Source organism: Bombus terrestris, chromosome 11 (assembly GCF_910591885.1).
Source record: "Bombus terrestris chromosome 11, iyBomTerr1.2, whole genome shotgun sequence".
Classification (NCBI taxonomy): Eukaryota; Metazoa; Arthropoda; class Insecta; order Hymenoptera; family Apidae; genus Bombus; species Bombus terrestris.
The window spans coordinates 5,681,340-5,708,431 of NC_063279.1; the positions used below are offsets into that span (position 1 = coordinate 5,681,340).

General features: G+C 36.7%; 1 protein-coding gene across 6 annotated transcripts; it reads left to right on the forward strand.

Moving 5' to 3' along the window:
• Positions 1 to 994: 994 nt before the first annotated feature.
• Positions 995 to 27,016, forward strand: LOC100645257 (mucin-3A). Of its 6 annotated transcripts, XM_048410606.1 has the most exons (12): positions 995 to 1,089; positions 1,562 to 1,668; positions 2,451 to 2,592; positions 4,166 to 4,416; positions 4,676 to 5,044; positions 18,476 to 20,169; positions 20,431 to 20,990; positions 23,183 to 23,298; positions 23,699 to 23,836; positions 24,366 to 24,570; positions 25,410 to 25,631; positions 26,230 to 27,016. In XM_048410606.1, the coding sequence occupies exons 5-12, from the start codon at positions 4,922 to 4,924 to the stop codon at positions 26,316 to 26,318; spliced, it is 3,147 nt and encodes a 1,048-aa protein (XP_048266563.1). In that variant the 5' UTR covers positions 995 to 1,089; positions 1,562 to 1,668; positions 2,451 to 2,592; positions 4,166 to 4,416; positions 4,676 to 4,921; the 3' UTR covers positions 26,319 to 27,016. The 6 variants fall into 6 exon arrangements, with proteins under 6 accessions (XP_048266563.1, XP_048266562.1, XP_048266561.1 ...); XM_048410605.1 differs by having other exon boundaries at positions 4,149 to 5,044; XM_048410604.1 differs by having other exon boundaries at positions 4,166 to 5,044.
• Positions 27,017 to 27,092: the final 76 nt, after the last annotated feature.

Here is a 27,092-nt window from a genome sequence, read left to right on the forward strand (position 1 = left end):
CTATATTAAAGTACTTGGAACCGACAACAAAATTGAATAAGTAATTAGAAAATAATATTCAAATTTAATATGACCTGCAATTTACGTTCTACGACAAATTCTTAAATTATATTATCAGAGTCACCCGAAATAACATGGAACTTGATTAAGAATTTGACTGACACAGGAAGATGATTATCATAAACAAAATTGTAATATTTCAATATTGTTTTACGTAATCCTAAAGACAAAATTATATCATGTAACCAACTATAGTACTTGAGATTCGGTATGAGCCTCAAACAATGCAACGTTACTCTAATAACTGTATAAAGGGGTAACAAGGTTCCTCCTACGGCGAAGAATCGAAACTACGAGAATATTTTCGTTAAAATTCACTTCCTCTCCCCTTCGTACAGGTGAAACGCTTTTTAATGAGATTCACGGGCATAAAGGAAAGCGTCTTTTCCCATCCGCGATATATCCGTCCACACAATACTTTTTTTCCACGAACCGTCTCGCTCTTCCGAGATGTCTCGTGTCTGATAAACAGTATGAATATTGCGTTCCCTTATGTAATACGGTTCTCTTGATCTTTGTATTGCTGTTTTTCGATAGAGGGATTTCAACAGCAAATCACGATACACAGGTGTACCTGTCTTCTTTTTATTTCATCACGAAGATATATCATTCAAAGAGTATTACAATATATAAAACACGTTGATCGACGAAAGTGTGTACTCTGATATTTGAGGAGAAAAACCACAGTTTTCCAGGTGCAATTTCATAATAATTTGCTCATAATAGTTTGCTAGAAGTACATTAATAAAATGGTTTGTTTCTTCTTGAAGATTATTGTATGTATAGGGACGCGAAAGAATGAAAAATTGCGATTATAATTTAGAGTATTGTAGGTAACTTGTTCTATGTAGTATCACGCGAGTTTGATTTTTTATTCTTTGAACCGATGATTGATTCTTTTTATATTACTCGACAATTGTAATTATTTTTGTCTGATAGGAACTGCTTTAGAAGTATAGAAGAGGTGCTTTACTTCATCGATCGAATTGGGAACAAACGGTTGCCTGGATGTTCTGCACGACGAAGAAAGTAATGGTTATACACTATCGTCCATAAGTTTAGGGTCACGCCTGCAATTCTTGCAATATTACCAGTTTACTAGTACGATATAATATCACTTAAATTTGCGAGAAGCAGTTTTTTTTAGTTTCTTTTAAAATTCTCTTATATTTCTATTTCAATACTTTATGTCTCAAAAAAGGTACTTGAACAAAGTCTTTTCAAATTGACAATTTAGAAAAAATGAAGCCCCAGAAAAATTTTCTCTTGAGATTAAAAAATTAGAATTTCAAGATAACTTACTCTTATAAGTCATATTGCAAAAGACTGAAAATTCCTTTTTTGGAATGAAGAAACTAGAAGTTAGGATACAGATGCTTCTTAAAAGTTATCTTTAAAGGACTAAATCATAGAAAGCTGTTTTACAAAATCATTTGTCATACATACTAAACAATTTTGCATGAAACGAAGCAAATGATAGCATTGTACTTCTGAACGATAGTGTACTATAGCCGTGCGGAGGAAGAAAGTTCGGTTCGGGCATCATACAAGGAAGAGCATATATCTCGAGCATTGTGGTAGTCTGAATCCGCTCATGTTCCTTAAAAGGTAAGAAATGGATCGCAAATAGATGACGCAAGGATTAATTAAAGTCTTGAACAAATAATCTTTTCTTTCTATAATATACCCAATCGTAAGTTTTATGGTGAAGAAATTTAGAGAAAGGATATCGAAACATTTTTTGTGTATAAGTAGCATGAAACATCCGTCGTTTATTTTGCAGTACCTATACCTTTTCTTACATAATCGGTATATAGCACCTTAAATTTATTGTTAGTAAAATTGATATAATTTATTTTCGATTAAATTTTTTCCTTCTCTTGTATACCAAATATTAATCGTATGAATTTTAAAAAGAATACATTCGTTGCTTTTACAGTACAAAAATGTTTTTGGTGAATTATTAAACGAGGTTCTTATGTAATCTTTAGCGAAACCATAACGAAATTAGGCAGATGTTTAAGGAGGTGTTTAACAGGAAGTGATCGAAACTTTCGCTCAATTCTCGAATCTTACGTCACGACAGTGATCAGTCTTACAATAATAACCAATCGATAACATGTATTATGGCAATTTTTAGTCAGAAAAGCGCGTATCTTTTTTATTTTATTTATAATTTTTATTATTCTTTTAATTCAGTTTATCACTTCGTTGCTGATGGTTATCTTCTTTATTAACGCCTTAAAAATATTCTACGATCATGTAAAAATACATAAAACAGATTATTTGCAAATTCTATTTCTATTGGCGATTGGTATGCAATATTTTCTAAGCTAGATTAATTGTTTTCAGTGAATTCTTCTTATAAGAATTTTGCAACAATCTTACAGGAAACAGATAAGCAGATTGAAACTCGTTTTCGATGGTGAGCGGAGAAAGGACGAATGGTGATCGCGTTTTCGTTGCCTCGAGCCATTTGAAAAATATTTTACCGGCTAACTACTTACGTAGTAAAAACTAACCGGAAAAGAGGTATCTGATTCCATTTGATCGATGTGCAAATTTGATTTGTCAGTTCTTTTACTTGGTTTCGAAACAAAGTTAATCATTCCATAATGGTATTCCAACATTTAGATACATGTTTCTTCCAGATATAATAAGATAGGTATTTTGAAATTTCCAATGTACATAAAACAATAGAAAAATAGTTTTATTTGGAAGAAAGATTTCTTGAGACTTTCTCATAAAATTTGAGTAACTTCTTCTCTTCTATTTCATCAATGTATCAAACGAGAAGCTTCCTAATAAAATGGTCTAGAGATTCAGGATGAAAAAGAAGTTAGAAGAATAGTTGAATTAGTATGAAAATTGTATATATTTTATAAATGTAAAAAGGTTCCTTAAGGACTGTTCTAATTAACAATTCAAACGTAGCTAATATTAAAAAATTACAACTAGAATTTTCAACTCAATTTACTAAACTTCAGCATTTTATTTTATGAGCCTTTTCCCAAAAGGTTTCTCAATTATTATTCGATAAATCGTCTAGTTCTAATATTGTAATCTTCTCCAAAAAAATTCCTTAGATTCCAATGTTTTTTCGGTATACGACAGTTGTTCCCTTTCCAGTAGCGCGTTTTAAAAATTGGGAAATCTATCGCAGCGTGCCGGTTCATTTCATTCATGGCACTTCCGCGAGCATTCTAAGCGACAGCTAAAAACGATTTATTATCGGAAGTAAGTGCCGAAATTGTTTGTAAAACGGTACGATGCGCTTTTGCGCGTTCCCCGGAACGTTCGAGCGGAACTGGTACAACTTGATGCTCGTTCGAGCGTTTCCGTTCGTTTCAATGGTGTTAAGTAACTTTCCGACGTATCGATTCGCCTCTTTTGCCTTTCTGTTCAAAAACCGTTCATGTAATCTTTCTTCCAAGCATTTCACTCGACGAAAGATATCGATTGATTTGATTTAAAAACCAGCTTGTTATCTTATTATATCTATGCTATTTTCTGTATAATGTTCTTTTTCTGCTCCTTAGTGTTTTCTCTGTATTTCTTGGAGTATTAATTTGTCCATTAGAATTAGGAAGCTGCTCGTTAATGTCTACGGAAGAATTAAAACATATTTCTTTATTAGAATCGATGTTGTTTTGCATTAATTATACACCTGATATCTTGGTATTTTTATCAATCTAACTCAACGTGATTCATCGTATTTTAATTATAAAAATAAATTTTTAATTTTAAAGGTCACATAGTGTGGAATAGTCGATAATATATAAATATTAAAATTAACTAGTATAGTTAGTATACTAGTATATTCTATAAACGTTTGGACTGAAAAAAATATGTTTTCTTCCTCTTTCCGGTTCTATCGTTCTACATATTTTTAACGTTCTCTCGATAAGAATACTTGACCCCTTAATCACTATTATTAACAATTCTACATAATACTAATAGAAAGTTTCCTGATTCTTTTAATTTCGATACAAGATAATACGTTCCGTAATTGCACATCCTTTCTCCTTTCTTCTACTAAAAATAATACATTCTTTAATTTGCATCTGAAACGATTCCTAAACCAACAGACATCTACTCGATACAGATTTCTATCGATTGTTGGCAAAAATCCCAAGAAAATGGAAAACAAATGCAGGTTCCAGTTGAGGAAGGCGTGAAGAGAAGACAGAAGTGGGTTCGGAACCGACGTTCACCGTCCTACCTGTTCGTCTCCCACCTGGTCTATGCCCGAGGAACTCTTCCCCGACTGGAGAAGTAAAACTCTCAGACGTTTTCCGATCTCCAACAGTCCCGAACTCGTCCTCGTCAACGTGTGAACTTGTGTCAGCTAAGCAGGTCTGACGCGTCTTCGCTATTGTCCTCTTGTTTTCGTTTCTCCGCTAACACGAGAAAACCTCGACTGTTCTTTCTTTCGATAAAACGATCCGAGAGCCTTATTTTCCCTTTGAACGACGCTTTCGTTTTGATCAACGAAACGATTTCGTTCTCCGAATATATTTCCAAGATATATCAATCTTTCTTTTTTTTTTTTTTTCGTTTAATTTGTAAATCATAGTTCAATTTGTAAATTAACCGATTCGTTGTATCTACGAAGAAAGGAGAGATATACACGATATTTGTTCGAGGGAAGTTTATAGAACGAGAAAGCAGTGTAAAATTATTTGGTTTAATAAGCCTGCTGTAACTTTGTAAGTAAATTTGAAAGTCGACGGATATTGGAGAAGAAAGAAGAAAGAGACGTAGTGGGGTGTCGATGTTCCGGTGGTGAAGTTCTTAGAAAAAGGCAAACCGTGTGTGAACGCTGCTCGATAATCGAAGAGAAAGGAGGATCGTTGACGTAATGAGGCGGAGGAATGTTTTGTGCTTCCTGTGGATCACCGCGATCCTGAGGATACAAGGTTTCGTTGCTGCCGAAGCTGACCCGGCGATTCTCTCAGGCACCGATTTGGCTCAGTTCCAACAGGTAAGAAAAATGCTACCTGATTAATTTCTTCTTTTCTTGGTGGTGAAGTATTATTTAATAAAATGTTTTTATCGGATAATACATGATTTTTCCGGGATATTCTTAAGAAATTTCATGCTAATGTAGTGTAAGATGCAGTTGCTAAATTGGAAACTACGAAGGAGGTATCTTTCATAGACTTTCTTAGATGTGTAGGTAGATAGAGATTTAGGTACCTACTTAGTTTCTTTTAAGAGAGACCTGAGAGATTTTTATAAAGAAAATTTTCACAAAACGAATGCACGATATACTCTATCTAATCTATATAGGACCAGTGTCATTGGAAGGATATTTTAATAACAAAAACGAATTATCGGATGGAAGACATCTACAAGTAACAACTAATGGTGAAGATTAGTTAATAAGAAATTACGGATAAAACAATTGATCTCTCTCTTTCCAGAGGATGAACCCTGTCGAAGGTTTCATGCAATTCATGTAAGCGAAGTTCCTTGATTTTTCCCGCTATCTATCGCTTTTCATTCGTGTAATAAGCGCTTAAGCGCAAATTCATCGACGGAGGTTCTATCTATTCAGGCATTAAGTAAAATTACGTTTAAATAAATAAATAATCGATCTTTAGTAAATAAGTATATATCTTGTTCTAGCTTGGAAGGGTGGGACGATATTTTATCAAAGACCTCCGATGTCAGACGTCCGATGGAAAGTACACTTCGTAAAGCATTCGGCTGTGAAAAGATCGCGTGTAGTCGATCAAAGTTTTCCGTAATACCGGCGAGATCGATGTTCCTTTTCCACGATAGTGCAACGCTTCTATCAATCGAATACAATACTAAGCACGGGAGAATTACTTTCGAGAATCGGGATTTCCAAATACGCGTGGTATCTCGATTCAGAAATCGTGGAGATCGTTCGGGAAAAGAATGACCCTTTTAACGATTTGAATATCATTCTAGCAGAAATTACCGTGCGAACGTGAATCGAGATATCGCCGGTGTATCTCTCGCAACACGCAAACTATATTTTCTCGGAATGTGCAATCGTCGATGATTTTTATCCACCCATCCTGTCTAATAAACAGGCTTCCGATGTTCACGCACACTTCTGGGAAACTTAAATCGATGCAAAAATTTACACGATGTACGTAGTATGCAAAAATACGCGAATAATTCGAAATAACGTTCTCGTTACGGTATCCTGGAGGATGAAAGAAATTTCTATTTACATTCTGTATATTTTTACGCACGATCGCAAAAAGTAGGAATTTGGAAGATCCAGCGATAAGTAATAGCCGACAACACATCGAGTTAGCAAGTTTCAAAAGAGTTTGCACGTTTACGAAGCCGATCGTTTCACGTGGAACGATCTAACACGTATCGAGGATCGCTTAGCAAAGAAATTTCCACGTAGCGCGTTTCAACGTGTAATTAAATCTGATGCGAGATCTCTCCGACACGAACAAAGAGCCTGTGTGCACGCGTACGAACGGTGTGAAACGAAGCCATTTGCGATAGGTATGCAGATTTGATGAAATTACTTGGTACTGTTGCTCTCGCGGTTGACGTAATCAGGCCACAGTTAAACATTTCTACCAATGCCTTTATTACGCGTTATACTAGATTGTTTCAAAAGTTTCTTTCATTTTATAAGGAAATATTAGATCGATGTTCCAACAGAACGAAATGGATCGTACGTAATTCAATAAAACGATATAAAACTTTGTGCATCTATTATTTCCTTACAAGACGAATGAAACTTTTCGGACAACCTGATATAATCTTTGATAATCGTAAGCAAGTTTCACTGGTTGGACGGTAAAATCGGCGAATAAATATAGAAATATTACGGTTCACGCTGTGAATCGCGTTCGTTCGCCGTTGAAACGCCGCTTCTTTCTCCGTATTTGTTTATACGATCGCGATTCCTTGTACGTTTCCGATTTCACTTATGCCATTTTAACGCCTTCGCGACACGGTTAACACATTCGCTTGGATTTTCTCACTTGATCGGATTTTCACGATGTGCACCAAGTGTGTTCACAGGTATTAGGTCGATGCATACGAAATCTCATTTTTCTGTAGCTTAAATTTGGCGTTAAATTTTCGCGTAATATGTAGTAATAATACTAATAACATATCCTGATAAGACAGGATATTTTAAAATTTGTATTGTTTCAATAACAGGAATTCCTTTTACAGTGATAATTAAGATAATGGCTTGAAATTCAAAGTAAGCGTTGTACTTAATTACGCACAGTCGTGTTAATTACGTTTCTGCAATCATTCTGAAATGATCCAGCCGCAAGATTTCTCTTCATCATCAAATTCAGTTTTCCGCGTAATAAGTAACGCTCCGTGGAGTTTACCTTCTCTGTTTTTGCACTGTGTCTCCTCTCATCTTCCATCTTCACAACGTATCAACGACGTTGCTGGACACAAAGAATCTTATTTCTTCGTTCTTCTCATAATATCGCAGTCGCTTTTACGCTGCAATCGATTATTCCATAATCCTAATACTAACTTTACGCGGCACTTTATCTCCAAAAACTTACTCCGGAAGCTTGTTTCAGCAAACTGACAGCTTTTAAAGATAATCAGTCGACAACAAGTTTACCACTTCATAGTTCAGTTCAATTCGATCTTTAGCAAATTTTTATTACATTTTTATCTAGCGCACAGCATTCCAAAGTTTTCCAAAGTTTCGCAATTCTCTATGGACCGTCAATCTAAATGAAAGTTATAAATTTCATGAAGTATATCCGATGGTCATTGATACCGACACAAAGCATGTCGATTACCGAGTTCTCGGTGCAAGGTTTCTTCAATTCTCGAGAGAAATCCGCCAATTAGAGGAAGATGCCGCTAAGAGGACGCAGGAAATTGATATTGCGAAAGACGAAGATAGGAAGACCTGACATCAGATAGGAGTTTGCGAGTGAAGGTAGAAACAGAGGCCAGAAGTCACTCTGTTAGTGGGTGAATAGCGAGCATGTTGGTTCTACTTTCGTACGTTCTTATAATTCCTCTTCTCGTGTCACGATTTTCCTACCTCTTCCGCGGCCAAACGTATTATAAATCTTTGCATATGTATTATCACGTTTAAAGGATTTTAGATCAATATGTTAATTACGGTAATTAAAATGATAATCGTTTAGGAACTTTCAAATCTCAAACCGAGTAAAGATAAAACGAAACCGTACGCAACGATAAAAAGAAGAGAAGAAGAAGAGAAAAAAAGGAAAAGAAATAGAAACGAAACAGTAATATAATAGATTGCCTATAGAATTTCTAATCGAATTAGCAACATGAAATTAGAGGCGAAGCTAGCAGAAAGCTAGCATCTAATAAACGAAAGTAAGGTTCATCACGGCTATCCGACGTTTAATACGTCGCGTCGTAAACTTGCTAACGTACTCAATTTTTATCCATTAAAGGATAAAAACTTTAATAGACATCCTTCGGTTAATCATCGATAAGTTCCACGTTGATATTTCTTTAACGCGGCCAAAGATATTACGGTAGTATCGGTGGAACGTGACAAATAGATAAATTTCATGCAATTTTCAATTTCCTTTTTTAGAAACGTATCATTGCGTTATATAAAAGTTTTATCTCAGATACAGAAACTATATCTGGAATTTAAGAAAAGTAGTTAAAGCAGGTTCTCAGTGGCACAGGGAAGTGAGCTGAAATTACTGGTTTTTTTAATCATCCAACGACAAAGAGGAAAATGGGATTTCTTTATCGCTATTATTTCTCGCGCACAACGACCTTTTAACATCGTCAATTATTCAATATCGTCAACGACAAATCTCGTTAAACACGTTCCCTGCCTTTTTCTGTCATTCCGCCAAACAACACTTTCACGAGCTCGGCGATAAAGTCTAGGACATTATAGCGTTTACAGACATTTCTCCTGTGCGTGACATCCAAGAAACACCGATTATATTTCCCAATAGTTTCTCTTACGGAGAGTTTTTGTAGGTTGACCGTGAGCATACGTAAAATCGAGAGTCACATTTTTGCCGTTAGACAGACCGCGATACGTAAGACCAAGAGGAAGAAGAACCGGTAGTTTCGCCGATAGGCTGTCTTTGACGCTTCCGTTTCCACGCACGGAATGCTCCATCGAGCGCGGCAATTCATCGTTTCTTCCTTCCGACAAACGACGGTGAAAGGGTCTACCGTTGATTTATTCCGCTTTACCCGATAATTCCAATCGCACTTGAAATAATTTTAATACTGCGCATACTGCTGCGGTATTTAAATTTTTATATCGCGATCTCGCAACAATCAAAGTCTCTTAATGTTTTAAGAAAAATAAAAAATTGCCATAAAATTGAAACAAATCGTTCTTATTCTGTGCATCCACCAGACACCAACATTTATTTAAATTTCTAACGTATATCTTTTATAACTGCACGATTTTGATCTATGCGATCCATATCACAATGATCTAGGATTTTTTATCATTCTTCTATAAAATTAATAAAAAGACGTGCCAGGAGAAGTTAAGATAGAACCGCGACTTTTTAAATGTTTGTAAAATTTGCCCTCGACATTGGTAACAAGCAGTCGCAGGAGATCCATTTACGATAGTCATTTTCGTTTTCACTTGCTGTTCTTTCAGCTTTTGCTCCCTTCGTCGAAGGATTACGCTGCTCCATTTCTTTTTATTGCATCCTACTGTCGTAACTTTTTTCGTTTCGAAATTCCTATTACGAACAATACGTAATTTCTATTTCCGCTCGTTTCTCGTCTAATTTTACGAAAGAAGAATTCTTCCAATTTATTTCTTATTCATTTCGTTATTTCTATGACGTATGTACTCGACATAGAGAAGTTCCTGTTATTTCAATAATATTCACCGAGACCTCGAACAGTTTATCAAAGTGTAGTGCTAAATAGCACGATTCGATTCACCTTTCTCGAGGACACGAAGTGAGATCAAGGCGAATATACGGGACAATAGGTGAAGGTGAAGGATGCCACATAGTCTCTCACTTTCTCCAGAAACCTTGCTGATTAGCAGGCTCTAACCAGCAATATGCTCAATGTAATTTCTCGTTAGAAGGAAATGTTTTCCAGAATGAAAATAAATGAAGATCGAACAGGCAAATCGTCTCTGAAAATGATACGTTTAGAAACTCGTTCGATCGTAGCATTCCTTGCTTTAGGATGCTTGAAATAAAAGTAACAAATTTTTTAAAAAGTATTTGGACTATATTTTGATCCACGAAGAAGGCGATTTCGGTTAATTAAGGTTACTATGACATTCTTGAAATGCTTGGCCAAATTTGGGCATCATTAAACGGCAGAAATTTTCTTAATATGTTCTGCCGTGGCATGGATTTCTCTTAAATTGGTCGCCGGTTGCTACTTTGTATTTTGAAATTAAATACAAAAATCTTTTGAAAGATTAGATTAAATATAATACTAATACATTCAATATATCGTGTATATACATATCATACTCGGCAAAAGAAATTCAAGAATTTGACCTAAATTTCGTTTTGAGAAGAAATTTATCTTCATCTTCTTCGTCCTTTTTACTACACTCACAATTCTATTTACTACACATTAGTCACATCTCACACGTATTTACATATAAAATCATGGTGACGCTGTCTCTGTATTTAAACTTTCACGAATAAAATTTGAATACATTACGCAATTAAATTTTACCCATCTATAAAATTTCACAGACAGGAATGTAAAAGTTCGTCTGTTCGGTTCATTGTTCAATTAATCAATCTCTCTCTTCGGAAGACACGAAGCAAAGGCTAAAGAACGCCAGGTTTCCGACATACTCTATGCTCAATGACAAAACCAGCCTACGTAATTGTCAAAGTTGGCCGGCCTATTTTCTTACAAACAGTTCCTTTTAAATTGATAGGAAGTCTAGTGACGTTAATTGAAGCAACGGTGCACGGCTATCGAACTTCATATCTTAAGGTGCAGGAAGAGAAGAAGTAGTTTCACGACAGTAAGATCGAAAGTGTGACTTCTGCATGACCCTGGGGTGAAATTTCTCTCTTTCTATAAGAAGATGGAGGATGTTAACCACTCTCGGAGAAATTTCCATGTCTGTCTTGTTGACCGGCGAGAACAAACACAATGGTTGAATAATTATTTTAGTAATTTAACTTGCATTCGTGTTTAACAACTAACTTATATCCATAATGCAGTCATTAGAATGTACGAAGAATAGTAAGAAAAAAATGAGAAATTTCTGGACACGATTTTATTGAGAAAATCCAATTTCTATACTTTAATCTATCGGATAGTATAATAAAAATCTAGATAAGATTTAGAATTTAACTGTATGCGTAATATACAGTTTTATGCTTTTGTTATCGGCTATTGTTCGTGGTATATGTACAATCTATATTTTTTATAGCAAACTACAAGAAAAAGAAAGAGAAGAAATGGTAAAAACGTATAATCGTTTAACGTTATTTTATACTTTCATTTTGTGCTATAACATTGTAGGATATCAGGACAAGAAAAGAAATGTCTATCATTATCTATCATTTATACTCGATCCATATTAGAAAACAAATGACCGAGTGGTACATGCTCCTACAGCTTTTTTCCAATCGTTCACTCTTCGTGACAGTTGACAACTTGGCATGTTTCTCATTAACATATACCTTTCACCCCGAGATCGCTAAATTACGCGTTGCACTATATGCACATTGCACAATGTACAAATATTGATCAGCTATCACGTAATATTTGATTACATATTAGATCATGTTTGACATTGATTCTCTTATAATATATGTAAATATTTTGTTGAGCAATGTTTACCGTACGACTTGTACCGTTTAATAGCACAAAATGGGACATGTCCGCAAACGTGTTGGCGACTTTAATTAATTAATACTTTAATAATACTTTACGATACATTAATACTTTACGATAATAAATACGCTAACTTATTAAGTGACATTATGCGAAAGAACAAATATAGTTGTTCCACTATTACGATCTAGGACACCCCGTGTATGAAAGATCTTAGATAAATCGGAGAGATTCTCGTTAAATTATTCCATGTAATTGCTTGCGTTTCTTGCAATCCTGGCATAAAAAACATAGGATACGTGGTACGGAACAAGTATACAAACTGGCGCAGAAGAATCCAGTTAAACGGTTATGTTACAGGTCGTCCTTTCACTAAAATCGAACGATCCCGCGTGCGATCGAAAGTAAAAGCAATCAACTGGTGGTATACTTTCTACGAAGAATAAAGGATAAAAGCATACGTTAAAAGATAAAAGATAGAAGGACACTTTCGCGATTCCGTATTCATCTTTATGGCATGTACAGTCGTTTAAAATAACAGTCGCGCCTTTTAATTATACCTTTTAGAATGCAGATCGAGAAAGTAGAATTAATAGGATTCATTAAAATATCGCTTATAGGGTTTCGGCTTATAAGGTTGCGTGAAATTAATTTTATCGCGAATCCTTGTGTCATTAGCACGCAGTTGTTAATCGCTGGTCGAATTGCTTAACAAAACATCGATCAACAGAAAATCGAGGATCCTAAAAGGGATTGGCAAGAATAGAAAACGAAAGATATTACTATATCTTTATTCAAAACTTTCGTTTCTCTTTAAATAAATTAATATCGGTGTTTTTAAAGTAGTTGAAAATTATCCAAACAGCGTAATATTTGCACGAACACAATGACGAAATACGACAGTTGCAAGTTTCGACTGGATCGGTGATTCGAACGTCTTGCAGTCTCCTTGAAAGTCTCTCAATTACGAAAAAGTAAGTTTTCTCCAACAGCGAGATATTTCATGGACACAATAAAATCTACTAGTCGAAGTTTCGAGAAAATTACTGCCACAAATATGCTGCAGCCTCCTTCCAAGTGTCTCAATTATGAAAAAGCAAAGTGTACCAATTCCTCGCGCCAATTTCCACCGCCAAGCGACCGGAACGTGCGATTTATATATTCGTTAGCAAAGTGACAATTTCATTTAACCAAGACTATTCGAACGTGAGAGAACATATCGAAATTAATCAGGAAGTAACGTCGGTTTCGAAAGTCGTGGGAAGAGGAACAGATCGTCCCGTTTAAAAATATTACAGACTTTCTCTGCGCTTTAATGTCGTCTCGTTATTTGCCTTGTGTCGTTGAAAACACTTCGTCCGCCTGTCATTTATGGATTATAAATTTTATAAAGATCACGTATGTCGCTGTTTGGAAAATAAAAATGGTCGTAGAAACGAGAAAAAGACTTTAACGAACTTCTTTCCTTAAAAGAAGTTTCCTTTGAATTATGTATTGGCGTTCTGGATATGCGGTTCCGGAGCTTATATTGTATATAAGGTGTTAAAAAAGAAAAAGAAAAAGTGTTAATTATCAAGATATTTCGAGTGATTAATTGGCAGTTTGTATTTCTTAACATATTTAAAGAACAACGTTCTCGAATTAACACGGAAGATGAACTACTCCGATTATATAAACAAATTAGGGAGCACTTCAAGGATTTCAAGCGCGATTAATCTGTGTAGGAGTTGTGACACGTAGTAAACGCTCGGTGATAAATGTACGAAGCGAATATTATTACGTATTATGTACTTTAATCCGCAAGAGTCGTGACTTCGTGTGGATTATGTAAACTAATTATGTTACCAATAGATGCCCTGATTATAATATACATACGTGTCTTAGCTAGATTTAAGATTTTTTCGGCTCTACCTTGACATTTCCACTTTCCTGATCTTCGATTCTTCTGATTTTCCGATCTTATAGTTTTCCAAGTATTTCAATTTTTCAATTTTTCGACGTTACGATATTTCGATGTTTTAATATTTTAATTTCTCTGTCCTTCGGTCTCTTGATCCGATTCTCAACCGTCCAGAAAGATTCATCGTAGGGCACCAGCGACCTAAAAAGCAAAGACGAAGTAAAAGGGATCTCGCAATGGCGACGAAATGCGTCAGAACGTTGAAGGAAAAAAGAAAAAAGACTATTCCGAACGCTATTACCGAATATAGAGATAATGACTTCTGGGCGTTCAGAAATATTCTGCGAAACGGAAGGAAAGCGAAAGGTGGCAGAAATCTTCTGTCCTGTTGAACGCTAGGAACGCCATACTCTACGGGGCGTAAAAGTGAAGGAGCACCCGTTATATAACGGGACTATACCGTGTCCTGTAGTGAATGCACGCGTTTGATCGTGCATGCAGGCCGATTATGCAATCACTGGCATAATAGGGGTAGTGTGCTGGCCGCATATTCCGCGTGGATGTACCTGGCTAAGCTGCTCGAAGATGTAATAGCAAAGAATTTCCTCATGGATATATGTGGAAAGTGAACGTCTTCTTGGAGTTGTAAAAAAGGAAAAAGAACCAGTGAATGGTTTTTCTGCGTTGATCGTCGAATGAAATATAGCAAAGGATGGTGGTTTAATTAATCGGATGGAATCGTTGCAGTCTGTGGCTTTTTAGGTAACAAGGAATATTGTATAAGTGTCTGAAACACATTTCCCTCTGTTCGAAATATCTTTACCAGTTGATCGTAGATTAACTAATATTTGATGCTTTGATGTAATTTGCGGCTCGTAGTTCATTCGTTTCCCATTTCTTTTTATCCAGCCATATATATGTATATAATATAATATAATATAATATTAAAAGTAAAATATTCCCTCGCGGTCATAAAATAACATTAAAATCGAAAACTTGACGAAAATGCACGTATCGTATCTGTGTTTTTCTGCGACCAGAACATCGTTCAACGAGATCCTCACGTTTTAAACGAACACAGATAACCATTCTATGCAAAATACGAGCAAACCAACTTACACCACTGTGACTCTCGATCCGCCACCTTTCTCCTTCGTTCTTCTTCGCTTCCACAACCCCATGAATAGACAGAAGGTAACTTCGCCGACCATTACTGTTTCCACGTTCGATTTCAAACGATCCGTTCACTACCAACTGCACGTTGAAACACGATCGCTTATAAGGCCTTCTCCTTGTGATATCAGAAGGAAATCCACGATCGTGCCGATCTATAGAACGGTTGTCTGGTCAGTTGATATATCTGGAGATAGTTCAAACACGCGGACGCGTGGATCGTTAATAGGAGAGAGAGATAGGAAGCCGCGCCCAGATTACATTTTTTTCCACATCAGCTGTGGGAAAACCGTGGCCAACGATCCGCGGACAGCACCGCAATCGTTGCGCGTGATCTCGTTACGTCAGTGATCGCGATCGATGAAATCTTTGAGGAAGAATTTAATTTGTAGAAGCAGAGTTGCTTGACCGATTACCTGCGTTATGTTTGATCAGTAGACTGCGAACTTTTACGCGCTTTATGAAATTCCATTACCGAAACTCTAGCACGTTGAATCGCGAAAATAACTTTGTGCTATATCTCATAATTGCAATTATTATTATAACGATAATTTTTAATGATACGAAACTACGAATATGAATTTTAATTATTGTTAGTGTTATATACTTATATGTATAGATTAATAAGTACACGAATAGAATTTATAGTAGTAGCTGAGACGCTATATTTCATAAACACCTAGTTGATGAATGAAACGCACATAGTTTGGTTGAAAGAGGAATCGCGGTAGAAGAAGAATGCACGAAGTTCGTTATGCTTTCGTGAAGTCATCTGGTTTAAGATTGCATGCAAATAGGTGCAAGAAGTGAAGAATGTTTTATTGTTGACATCATAGATCCATATAGTTTCTCTAAAACGTCCACTTTCTAAGCCTCAATTACTCTTAACCGGAGACAGAGACTTTTCGCAATAGTAAGCGGAGAAAACTAACATCGCGGAATACTTTTTTCGAGTGAGGTAAACATTGTTATTGCTTTACTAACTGGTGTTGAAATTATCGTTATGTAATACAACATTCTGTGTACGTATAATAATCAAATCCTATATGAAGATCGATCGATCATCGGCGTCTATTTAATTAATCAACTTGCAAAATGAAATTAATCACGTTAAACCATTTTATTACTAGCAAAAACTAGGGAAACATAAGCCTATAAAAATGTAACAGAGTCATTAATTATATTGTATTCTCATAAATAAATATTAATCATAAATTTCTCTTTATCGATGGTTAAATGCTATACATGTATAATAAAAGTATTGTATCATTTCTTCAAATTTTAAGATCTATTTCGATAAAAAGAATATTTGATCTATCGTTTTCGTAAGCAAATCTATTTGCAATACCATATTAAAAAATCAAAAAATTTTAATTGCGTAATCGTTTCACTGCACAATTATGATAAGTTCTCTGTCTAATTCTCAAATAGCACGTTCCATTCTGCATTTATTCACACGTTTTTCTGGCCTCGGCGACAGGCAAAAACCTGCTCCAGTTACTCGTCTTAGCCTGTTTATCTTGCTACCAGTTAGTCTATTCAGACACCACGTGATTGATCGCCTTTGACTCGCATTTACCGTCAGCATTATTACGAGATTTAGGAGACTGCTAGAACGTACTACGGCAATTAGTAGCAGCCGACATGACAATGACAGTGGTTTCTATAGATGGCATTGACTTTCGATCGTATTATCGAACATTTTTCTTTAACACGTTGATCGCTGGACCGAATCCACGTGGCCTTCCATTGTGTGTGATATTCTTTTCTTAAAACTCGACGATTTCCATAGACACCGCTATAATGTCACCCACCTCTGGGATCAACCTGGGTCATGACGCCAACGTAGCGTCATCAGTAGTCTGCGAAGAGTTAACTGCACACGGGATTTATAATCGGTCTACTAGAAAGAGAATGAAACAACAGCTAAAAACAAAATGAAATACAAGTAAGGCAGCAAGCAAGCTAGTTGATAAACGGCCAGAGATTCATTAACTCGTAATTTATGATAATGATACCAGCGTAACTTTTATCCATATCGTTCATCGTATTATAATTTCAAATTTCCTTTCCATCTAATTGCTATTTGCTAAGTAATTATTTAAAAAACATAATTTCAGATTGATCAATCCCCTATGGTAGTTAACGATTAAATAGAATGAAATTTCCTGTACAAATATCATTTGCATAATATTTTTCTTCGTGCGCACTCGCGATAATGTACTTTTCATCGCGTGGACTAAAGAGATTCTCCTCGACGCGCAACTCTTGGCACGTAGCTATGCTTTAATTTTAATTTAAAGAGAAAGGTAACAAAGGAACGCGATGGCAAAAGCTTGGAACAGTGTCGCCGCGCGTACCGAGGTTGTAGAAGAGATTTCAATTTAAATTCGAGATCGTCGAACGAGTTATTACGCGAGGACGCTGCGAAATGAAAACCGCGACGGAGTTATACTTTCTCGAAGAGTCGAGGAGATTGTCTCACAGCCCCTGGTACAACAACGACACGGAGAAGGGAGCCTAGAACAATGCTTCGGCTAATTATCGCGATCTTAATTACATCGGGCTCTCTTTCTTTCTTTCTCGAACAAAGCTGATGATTAATCATCACGAATACGCGCTGGATTGCCTTGCAGGTAATTGCAGAATCTATAACCGCCGGTGATTAAACGTGCGACTAGGGTAGATCATTGACTATTCCGCAATTTATGTAAATTCTTGTGCTCATTACACGCCATTTCTTTGTTCACAAATTTGTTAAGTATCTATTAACATGGTAAACAATGTTCTATCTTATTTTTAGATGTACGAATCGGCCAAGAGGTACAATGATCGAATGCATGGAAGAATGATGATTACAAATGTGATTTCTTGCAATTTTCCTTGAAACTTAATTCTGTATGTTACCTCCTAGAAACTAATTCACGAAAGTGAGATTTCTTAATGAAATATTGGACACCAATTGTATACTTTGATAATGTGACATTGGGAATTTTATGAAAAATAGAAATAAAATTGATCAATTTGATTTCTCGGAAGCTCACATGATCAGCGAAAATGTAAGGAAACGTAACATAATAAAAATATAACTGTAGTATCGTGGACAAAAGGCCTAAGATATCTGCCGAATCGTAAACAATGTCGCGGGAGCCGCGGCATCGTCGGGTACATCAATGTGTCGTCGGTCCTTTTTAAGTGGATAGTTTCGTGGAAAGGGCCCGCGTGACCCTGGCCACGGGCGTTTCGGGACACGTGTCTCGAACGGCGGGAAAAGACAAAGAGACGTTAAAGTCAGTATTAGTTGAGAAGCCGGAGAGGACGGATGCAAAAGGTGTGCAGAGTGTGAATTGAGAAGCGAGAGCGAGCGAGTGTAGAAGCCGAAGAGTGTGAATCGGGAAGTCGAAAGCCGCGTCTGAAAATAAGACGTACGACAGCATTGTAATTATTTCGTTGCTTCGAATATTGTTAATTAAATCAAAACATCATTACTTGTCCTTTTCTCTAAGACCCATTAAGTTACTACATAACGAATATGTATGTAATTTTGTTTAGAGTCATCCATCGCACGATCCACGGCCGCGTCTCTCAGCTTCTCAACAGGCTCAAATATTGAGCGACGTTCAGCAACACCAGCAACGTTTCCGTCGACCCCAAGATGCGACCAATTCTCGAGGGTCCTTCGACCAAGTTGCCTCCAAGCCGCAAACCAGCGCGTCTTACCCATCCCTGGCCAAATACAAAGTAGATCGTGCAAAACAGCAACAGCTTCAACAGCTGTACCAACAGCAACAACAAGTACAGCAATTGATACAAGAACAGCAACAGAAAATAGCTCAACAACTCAGCAATCCAAACTACTTGAACGTTCAGACTCAATTCCAATCTCAACCAGCCAAGCAACAATTTCCACAGCAATTTAGCAGCCAGTATCAGAACACCAATAGCCACTTTCAGAACCTTCAGCAAGACTTGTCGCAACCTTTGTTCAGCGATCGACAGACGTTACAGCTGCAAGAATATCTAGAGAAGCAACGTGAGTTGGAATTGGTGCAAAAGCAAAGGCAGCAATTATTATTGGAACAACAAGAGCTACGAAGGCAGCAGGAGCTTCTGAGACTCCAACAGCTTCAGAAACTCACGTCGACTACTCCTTTGCCAGTTCCTGTCACTTCTGCCAGCACGATTGCTATCAGCACTGCAACGTCTCCTGTTCTCGTATCGCTACCAACAGCGAGAAAAATCACTTCATCCGAAACAGATCTGTTCCTGAAAGCGATAGCTACTCATCAGAAGAAGTTCTCTACGACCACACCAATTCCACCCACAACAACGACAACTGCGAGAACCACAACGACCATCAAACCGACCATTGTCACTGCGGTCTCTCCCAGAACGTACCAAGAAAAGATAACAGTCACTCCCACTATCCCAGAGAATTTATTAAGCTTGATACAGGAGCAGCAGAATCAGTTTGTGAAACAGGGTAAGCCAAAGCCTGAGATCAAGTTTATATATCAGACTGAGAAGCCAGTGACCTCGAAGACCGTCACGACGAAGACCAGATCTGCTTCCTTAGGATCGGAAAGAGACGTTTTGTTGAAACAACTGAAGCTGGCTCTGGCTCAATCTATCGATGATGACGTGAGGAACGTCAGTACCAGGGACATAGTTCTTCCTAACGGAAAGAAGATTCAATTAATTGATTCTTCAAGCAGCTTAACGTCTAACCTTCCTACCGATGGATCCACTTTAACTATGTCTACTTTGGCGCTGACTACTTCGACGACGACTATCAAGCCACCGAAAGCTATTTTCGAAGAGCTGACTAGGGGTGTGCTTCCTCCTGGAGCTGACTTTGAGGTTATTAGACAGAAGAGCGACGGAAAGCTGGAGGAAATTGGAAAAGCACCGATTCAGAGTCTACCAGCGAAGAAGGTGACGTTTGTGGTATTGGAGGAGCAACCTGATGGCAGTTACAAAGTGCAAGGGGTGAAAGGGAACGCGGAGAAAGAGGGAAGCGAGGTCGAGTCTATCGTGGAGAAGATAAAGAAAGGAGAGTTAAAGTTGCCACCGAGTTCTTCGAATCCGACGACTGTGACTTCGCTTCAGAATTTCGGGTCCGGTTTGGATCCAAATTCCATTTCGACGAGGCAGAGTCTGACACCCTCGAGTCAAAGTATTGCGTCTACTAGCCCTAGATCGACTACTCCGAGGTCTACTTCTATTTCGTCGAGGTACACGGAGAGGTATGCGATAGAGCAAATTAATTTAATTCAATAAATTTTTAATTTCTCATACTGCATCAATTACAAATCTCAATCTTCTAAATATCGTTCTTTCACAATACCCTTCAGAATCCAACTACAGTGGCTACGAAAGTATTTACATGGTGTAATCATAATTACTTACATATTGTAATTAGGCAATTTCTGTGTATGATCCTGATTTAACGTTCACTGTATTCGCGTCATTCACGTTCCATTAACCAAAACATCATCTTTTTGCAGCAAACCGACAGAATACTTCCCTCACGTGACAATTTCACCAAATTCCGTGCCCACGACGGACAAATATCTGTCCTCGGCATCGAGCGTCACCAGCCACGTGTACAATTCACTTGGAACCGTAAACACAACCCCTAAATTGACCTCCTTGGATCACGACAGTCGAGTGACGTCGAAATATCCAAGTGTAACAAGAAGTCACTTCATCCCGACCATGGCTCCGGTCAATGAAATCATTACAACGACACTTCCATCGGTGCCGACGACTTTCTCGCATCAGTCGACCAATTCCTACATTCACTTCACCACCAGGCCAACCGGTGAAACTTTGCCGACCCTCAAGACGATCCCGACCACCACGAGGCCATCGACCACCTTACACAACGAGAATATAATCTATCAGGACAGCTTTGAAAGGTCCACCATATCATCGGCGATCGAATCACCTTCCACCAGGAGTCAGATACACGAGAGTTTGAACACGTTGCTTAGGAGGGAAGGATTGTTCGCCATGGCTAAATATTTGAGGCAGTCGGGTTTGGACAACGTGCTGAACGAAACTGGTGAGTGGCCCATTAGATTCCTTTTGTCGTAGTAAAATTGAAATGAAGATGTTACAGAGACATATGGAATTTTTCAAGTAAAAATTTTGAAATAACTATCACTGAGAAGTTGAACGTTGTAAGGTAACTGATGGATGAATTACTACATGTTTTGTTTTTAGAACAAGATTAAAACGAAATTGCAACAGTATCTAGCCTATGGTGTCGTTTTAATGAAAATTATGAAGCTTTCAGTGTCTTCGTTTAATACGAATGAAATCTTTCGGATCTCGATAAATTACTCGGCAAAATTCTTTTTCGTTAAACTACTCAAATTCGAACTTCAACTTCCATATACGTTAACCTGGTGAAGAACGAAGATTTATAATCTGTACAAATGTTTTGCTTCTTCTCGACGTCTAATTTAGCCAAGCAACGTTCATTAGAAAAATGTTCACACGGATTGTCTCGACGTTTCGACAGAACCTGCCTCATCGCAACAACAATAATGGTCGTTACCTCGTTATACGAATCTTTAAATTACAAAAGTCAGCTTAATTGCATCTTACGGTATTGCGTTAATTGACCTATATAAGCCATCGATTTGATCGAACGTTTGTAACATCTCTTGTCTTCAATTTATAAATTCAGTCACCGTGTTTGCTGTTACGTTACCTTTATGGCTCTAACAACGAACGACTAATTAAGGTTTATCGAAGAATCGATCGCGGACAAAAACAATAAGATACCGAAGAATCCACGATCTGCAGGTCTGATTTATTTTAAGTCTCGTTAGTTTTTCATCTTTTATTTCATGATACTTTTGTGTCGCGTCTCGTGAAATGGGCACAAGGTTGAATTTCTAGCACATTTGCTGTTAATACGTTTAAGATGGTTGATCGATAATTGAAGAGTGTCTGTAGAAAACGCAGGCACCACGAAACAGCTTTTTCAGGAGGAGAAGACACTTTATGCATCGATGCAGTCCAAATTCACGAGGAAGAAAAGTTGAATCTATGGGAAACACTACTTGCCGCCTTTTAATTGTACAGAAAATTCAATGCTCTATTCATTTAGACAGATAAAAGCTCAGATAGGAGCCAAGAAACAATTAACTAAAATTTACTGGCGTTTACATTTTTCTCTATAGAGGCGACGTTATGACACCATCTGCAAGCATTGTTAACGACTATTCAGAACATAAAATTGCACTTAAATTCTATGCTACTTCTATTCGCGTTAGTATGTAGAACATTCTCCAATAAGAAATCAAAGTTCTTCAACTTTGACACTTACAGTGTTTTGTACAATCCCTCTTCATTGATCGTACTAAAATTTTCTATTACTGAAAATAAATTCGCTTGTAGCAATCGTAAAACACAAACCACGTAACTACAAATCCAACGATTTCAATTTCTTCATTCCGTTAAAATCGACGGTGAAGACGTAATAGCACGAATATTTTATAAATATACTTATCTATTAAACGTATAAATTATAAATACAATTATTATATAATTGTACAACTATAAATACGTTATTAAATATGTATAATTTATAATTTACACGGATATGTTACGCAAGTAATAATTTAGACAGTCGGACAATGTCCAGTCGTTTCTGAGGCAATTAAAAACGATTGTGAAAATAAGCGGTGGAGAAACGCGTCGGAGGAGATCGTGCAACAGCCAGATCCAATTATCGACGTGCCAGACAAACGGAAAAACAGTGCACTTCCGTCGATTAAAAAGCAAAGAAGCGTAACGGTGTCCCTTCACGCTGCGCGAGAAACGACCGGATAATAATTATCCTCGTGATTGAGAAAGATGCGTTTGTCACTCTCGTGACGTCTCTCGAGCCAGATCCAGAACAAACGCGCCCTGTCGCAAATCGTAAAATGACGCTAAGCTACAGCGAGTTACACAATATCGTGCGAAACGTGGACGAATACTTGAAATAGGATTATAAAACAGCGAGTCATTCTATCTGAGATTCATCGTCTACGTTTTAAAAATAATCTACGAGTTAGAAAAAGTAGCATGTAATCGAAGTTTGTCTCGAATTTCTTTCGCGACGATCGCTTCTGTTATTTTATTTCGAAACACTTTCGAACCGATCATTTGGACTACCATTTGAATTTAACGAATATGATTCGATGCTACAAGGAAAGTAACTAACGTTACGCTTATGAAAACTGTTTTATGATATTACAGGGCCGTACACAATATTTGTCCCGACAGACAAAGCTTTCAGGACGCTTTTGGTGCAGCTTGGTGGTCCAGAAAAGGCAGAGCAAAAGTTCCGGGATAATCCACGACTTCTTAGCGGGGTACGTCACTTTTGTTGATTTATAACACGGCAACGATATTAATCCCGCGAGGATCATCTTTTTAGCTCCTGACGAGCAAACGAAACTCCACCCTCGAATTGAAGAGTAATTGCGCGATACGTTGATAAGTAGTAATTTTTTATTGGATTGCAGAATGTAGTCATATTTCTAAGGAGTTAACGTCACGGTAAAATGCCACATTCCGTTGATCATTAATTCTCTCTTAAATAGAATTATGGGTAAAAGTAATTTACAATGATTAAATAAAATTTACATGGATGGAATTTGTATGATTAATTTACAACTACCGCTGTGCCTTAAATGGAATTATGGTCTACTATACGATGATTAAGTAGACTATATCGCTGGAATTTATATGGTTTATATGATTAATTTGCAGTTACTGCTGCACCACGTGATACCAGGAGCCTTCAGGATCGATTCGTTGCAAGATGAAATGACTGGTGTTAGCTTAGCTGGAACGCAATTAAGAGTGAACGAATACGCAATGCACGACCATGAATGGAACGACATCAAGGTATGTCCCTTATTTCACAGAGACCTCGTAATTCCAGATTATGTTATCGTTGACAATCTCACCGACCTTAACGGCGATTTATCTCCATCGATCCTCATTTTTGGATCAATGAGTCATAACCAGCGCTGCATATTCACCGCTTTGCTCGATCGATCGTTTCGCGTTGATCTAGTTTGTCGACCTTCTGCAAAACGATGGAAACATTCCATTCGCTCGTTAATAATGCATAACATTGTGCGTCGTAACATAAACGATCGTCCGATCTTTTCTTCTCTAGAGATCTAATATTGGTAAAGATTAAAACGAATGATCTTCGTTACTGTTTCTCACGGATCTTTTTCATCAACTTTGTGTAACTTTTATTTAAATTCTCGGCGTTAAAGGCGTATAACTCTCCATTTCGAAGGACGAAAGTTCGTTTCCCTCTGGTCGATGATTACTTAGAACAGTATAAAACGAGTAAGATCAACATTGATCTAAGCAGAAAGCGGCGTTAACAGCGCTATGCTTTTTTGTTCATTTTTACAAGCAGGTGACGACGATAAATGGTGCGAAAGTGGCATCGAATAAACGGGACATCGAGATACCACAGGGTGTCGCCCACGCCGTTGACAGGGTGATGTTTCCTCTTCCGGTTGGAGATTTGGTGCAAACGTTGCAGGCTGACCGCGAGAGAAGATTCACCAACTTCCTTAAAATGCTTTACATCTCGGGTCTTCAAGATACTTTATCGGGTAAGACAGATCGAATAAATAATAATAATAACTAAATAATAAAAAATAAATAATGACGCACATTTATGAACGCATAAAATTGCAGGGAACTGTTAAATTACTATCAGCTACAAAATTAACTTATATATCAATCATGCCTGAGTCATTGAAATGCCACAAGATAAGATGTAGTTTATGGATTTCTTGTATTCGGTAATAAAGAGGAATTGATGAGAAATTGATGATTCAAATAACCGGTACACGTTCGATAACTTATCTAAATCATCGTTTGCGATGCTTCATCACTCGTAGAACTTGTTTTACTTTCTGACGAAACTCTTTCCATCGTTGAAGGGTTAATGAGCCTTTACCCAATAACAGTGCTCGTAATATCGTATCTATTAGTGATATAGATGGCTAATAGTTATTTAATGACGTATATATAGCCAGGTATTTTATGATTTTCAAAAGATTTTATTTAAAAAATACGTGGATATAATAATTCTTAATTCGTTAATTATTACCATATCGTGTAACAATTACGTAACTTGATTTTTGTACATTTTAAGGATACGTTTTAAGCAAAGCTCGAAGGGAATGAGTTATACTTAAAGCGTGAAATATGCATTAATAATAATAATAATCAATAAATTATCTCAAGTCGGCCGAATGAAATTTTCAAACTTACTTTAATGAAAGTTCATCAAATTTTAATCAAAGTAATCCGAACTTCCACTGATATTTATTAAGTCAAATTTAACAGAAGCCGTCATAATTGCCTATGATTGTATGTATAACAACATCTAGGTGTTAAAATTAGAATTATTAACAGTACAACAATGTGGAAATAACTTTTGCAGGACCTAAAACTTTCACCGTTTTCGCACCAACGGACTCCGCTTTCGAATCATCTTCGAAGGACGGAGCACCGGTTTGGACGGAAGAAGACGGACCAGAAGCTGCGAAAACCATTGTTTCGAGACATGTGATTCCATCTACCCTGTACACAGCTGGTATGAGGTATTATTTGCAAAAGGATACCCTTCGTCCTCAATCGCCTGTTCACATTCACAAAAATGGTGGTAAGTGAAAGATATTCCGTTATAAAATATAAAGTATTAAGTAAGATTTAATATCCCAAGAAAAATATTCTATCAAAATATATACATAATTTTTTTAAATAACAAATCTAATTGCTTGGAGAAAATTTTAACTAGTTATGACTAACGAATCTGAATTCTTGATTTGCTGTTCAAAGTTATGTTAATTGAACGAAACATACGTATTGAATAATAATCTTGTATGCCAGAAAAATTCAAAGAATTTCCTTCCCGTAAAAATTGTAGTCTGGCACGCGAACGGTGAAAAAATAGGCGTCCTAATAACCTATTTGCTCGTTAAGCAGCGATTCCCCCACCTCGTGATTAAACACTCCCTTTCGCCCCATAACGTATTCATTAAAGTATGATACGGAATGAATTTCTTTTTAATGGATGCATAGGTGCTGCCTCACCCATCTTTATTCCTTGAAATTGCTCTTTCACTTTCAATGTTATAATTGCTTGTAATTATTTTCAAATTAATTGTTTTCCATTTAGTAATTACCGTTATGAAACAACCTTTCAAAGAAGATATTTTGTAATGAAGAAAGATTGTAAACTATTTCCTATGTTGTTCCAGGTCGAGTACGAGTGAACGAGGCACATGTCGTAACACATAATATACCAGCAACAAATGGAGTTTTGCACGCAATTGACGGCATACTATAGCCACTACAACATCGGTTACATAGATCGGTTACATTCAATTTGAAAAGTTAGGCGTCTTAAGAGGAAATGCATATGTCAGTCACAGTACACGAAAAATATTTATATTCTTATACTTATTACTTCTTTGCGATTTGCTAAAGAAAAATATAATAATAATCTTAGACTAGGTTTGCACTACGTGATAATCTAATAATAATTTATGAATAATATACTAGCTTAATAAACGTTCTGTTTTTAGAAATATGTAGCGATAATGAAGAAAATAAAATTTTAGTAAAAGAAAAAAGAATTTTTAACGCTTAGGGATTATTGCAGTAAATCGCAAAGAATTAAAGTATTCGTCTCAACAAGATCGTAATTGAGACAAAAACATAGGTATCTCGGGAAAGGAAGAAAAGATAAATTTCTAGAACTATCATTAAGTTCAACAATAAGGATAAATCGACAGGATTTGCCATAGATGTTGTGAAATTGCATAAATGTAATGGGATTTTTTTTAAGGCATAAACAAATAGAAAGACTAATTTATATAACATAGATGCGTGTTAATCGCTCATGTTGCTACGAAAGCTATACGAGCCACTAAGTGCGAAAAATTAATTGCCTAATTGTATAGAATGGTAACGCAATACCATGATTAGTATTATTATAGTATGTATTATTTTATAAATAAATGTACAGTCTATGTTTTTTCATAATTATCGTCTTTTAATGTTATTTTCAATATTTGACTAATTACTATCTTTTGTCTTCTCACTTATATGCGATAAATAG

Excerpts from the sequence above, each read along its gene's own strand:
- LOC100645257 (XM_048410605.1), top strand. The coding sequence starts at position 4,922 with ATGAGGCGGAGGAATGTTTTGTGCTTCCTGTGGATCACCGCGATCCTG. Across the intron at positions 23,299-23,698 it reads ATCCACGACTTCTTAGCGGG|TTACTGCTGCACCACGTGAT; the intron begins GTACGTCACTTT and ends ATTAATTTGCAG. Across the intron at positions 24,571-25,409 it reads TCTTCAAGATACTTTATCGG|GACCTAAAACTTTCACCGTT; the intron begins GTAAGACAGATC and ends TAACTTTTGCAG.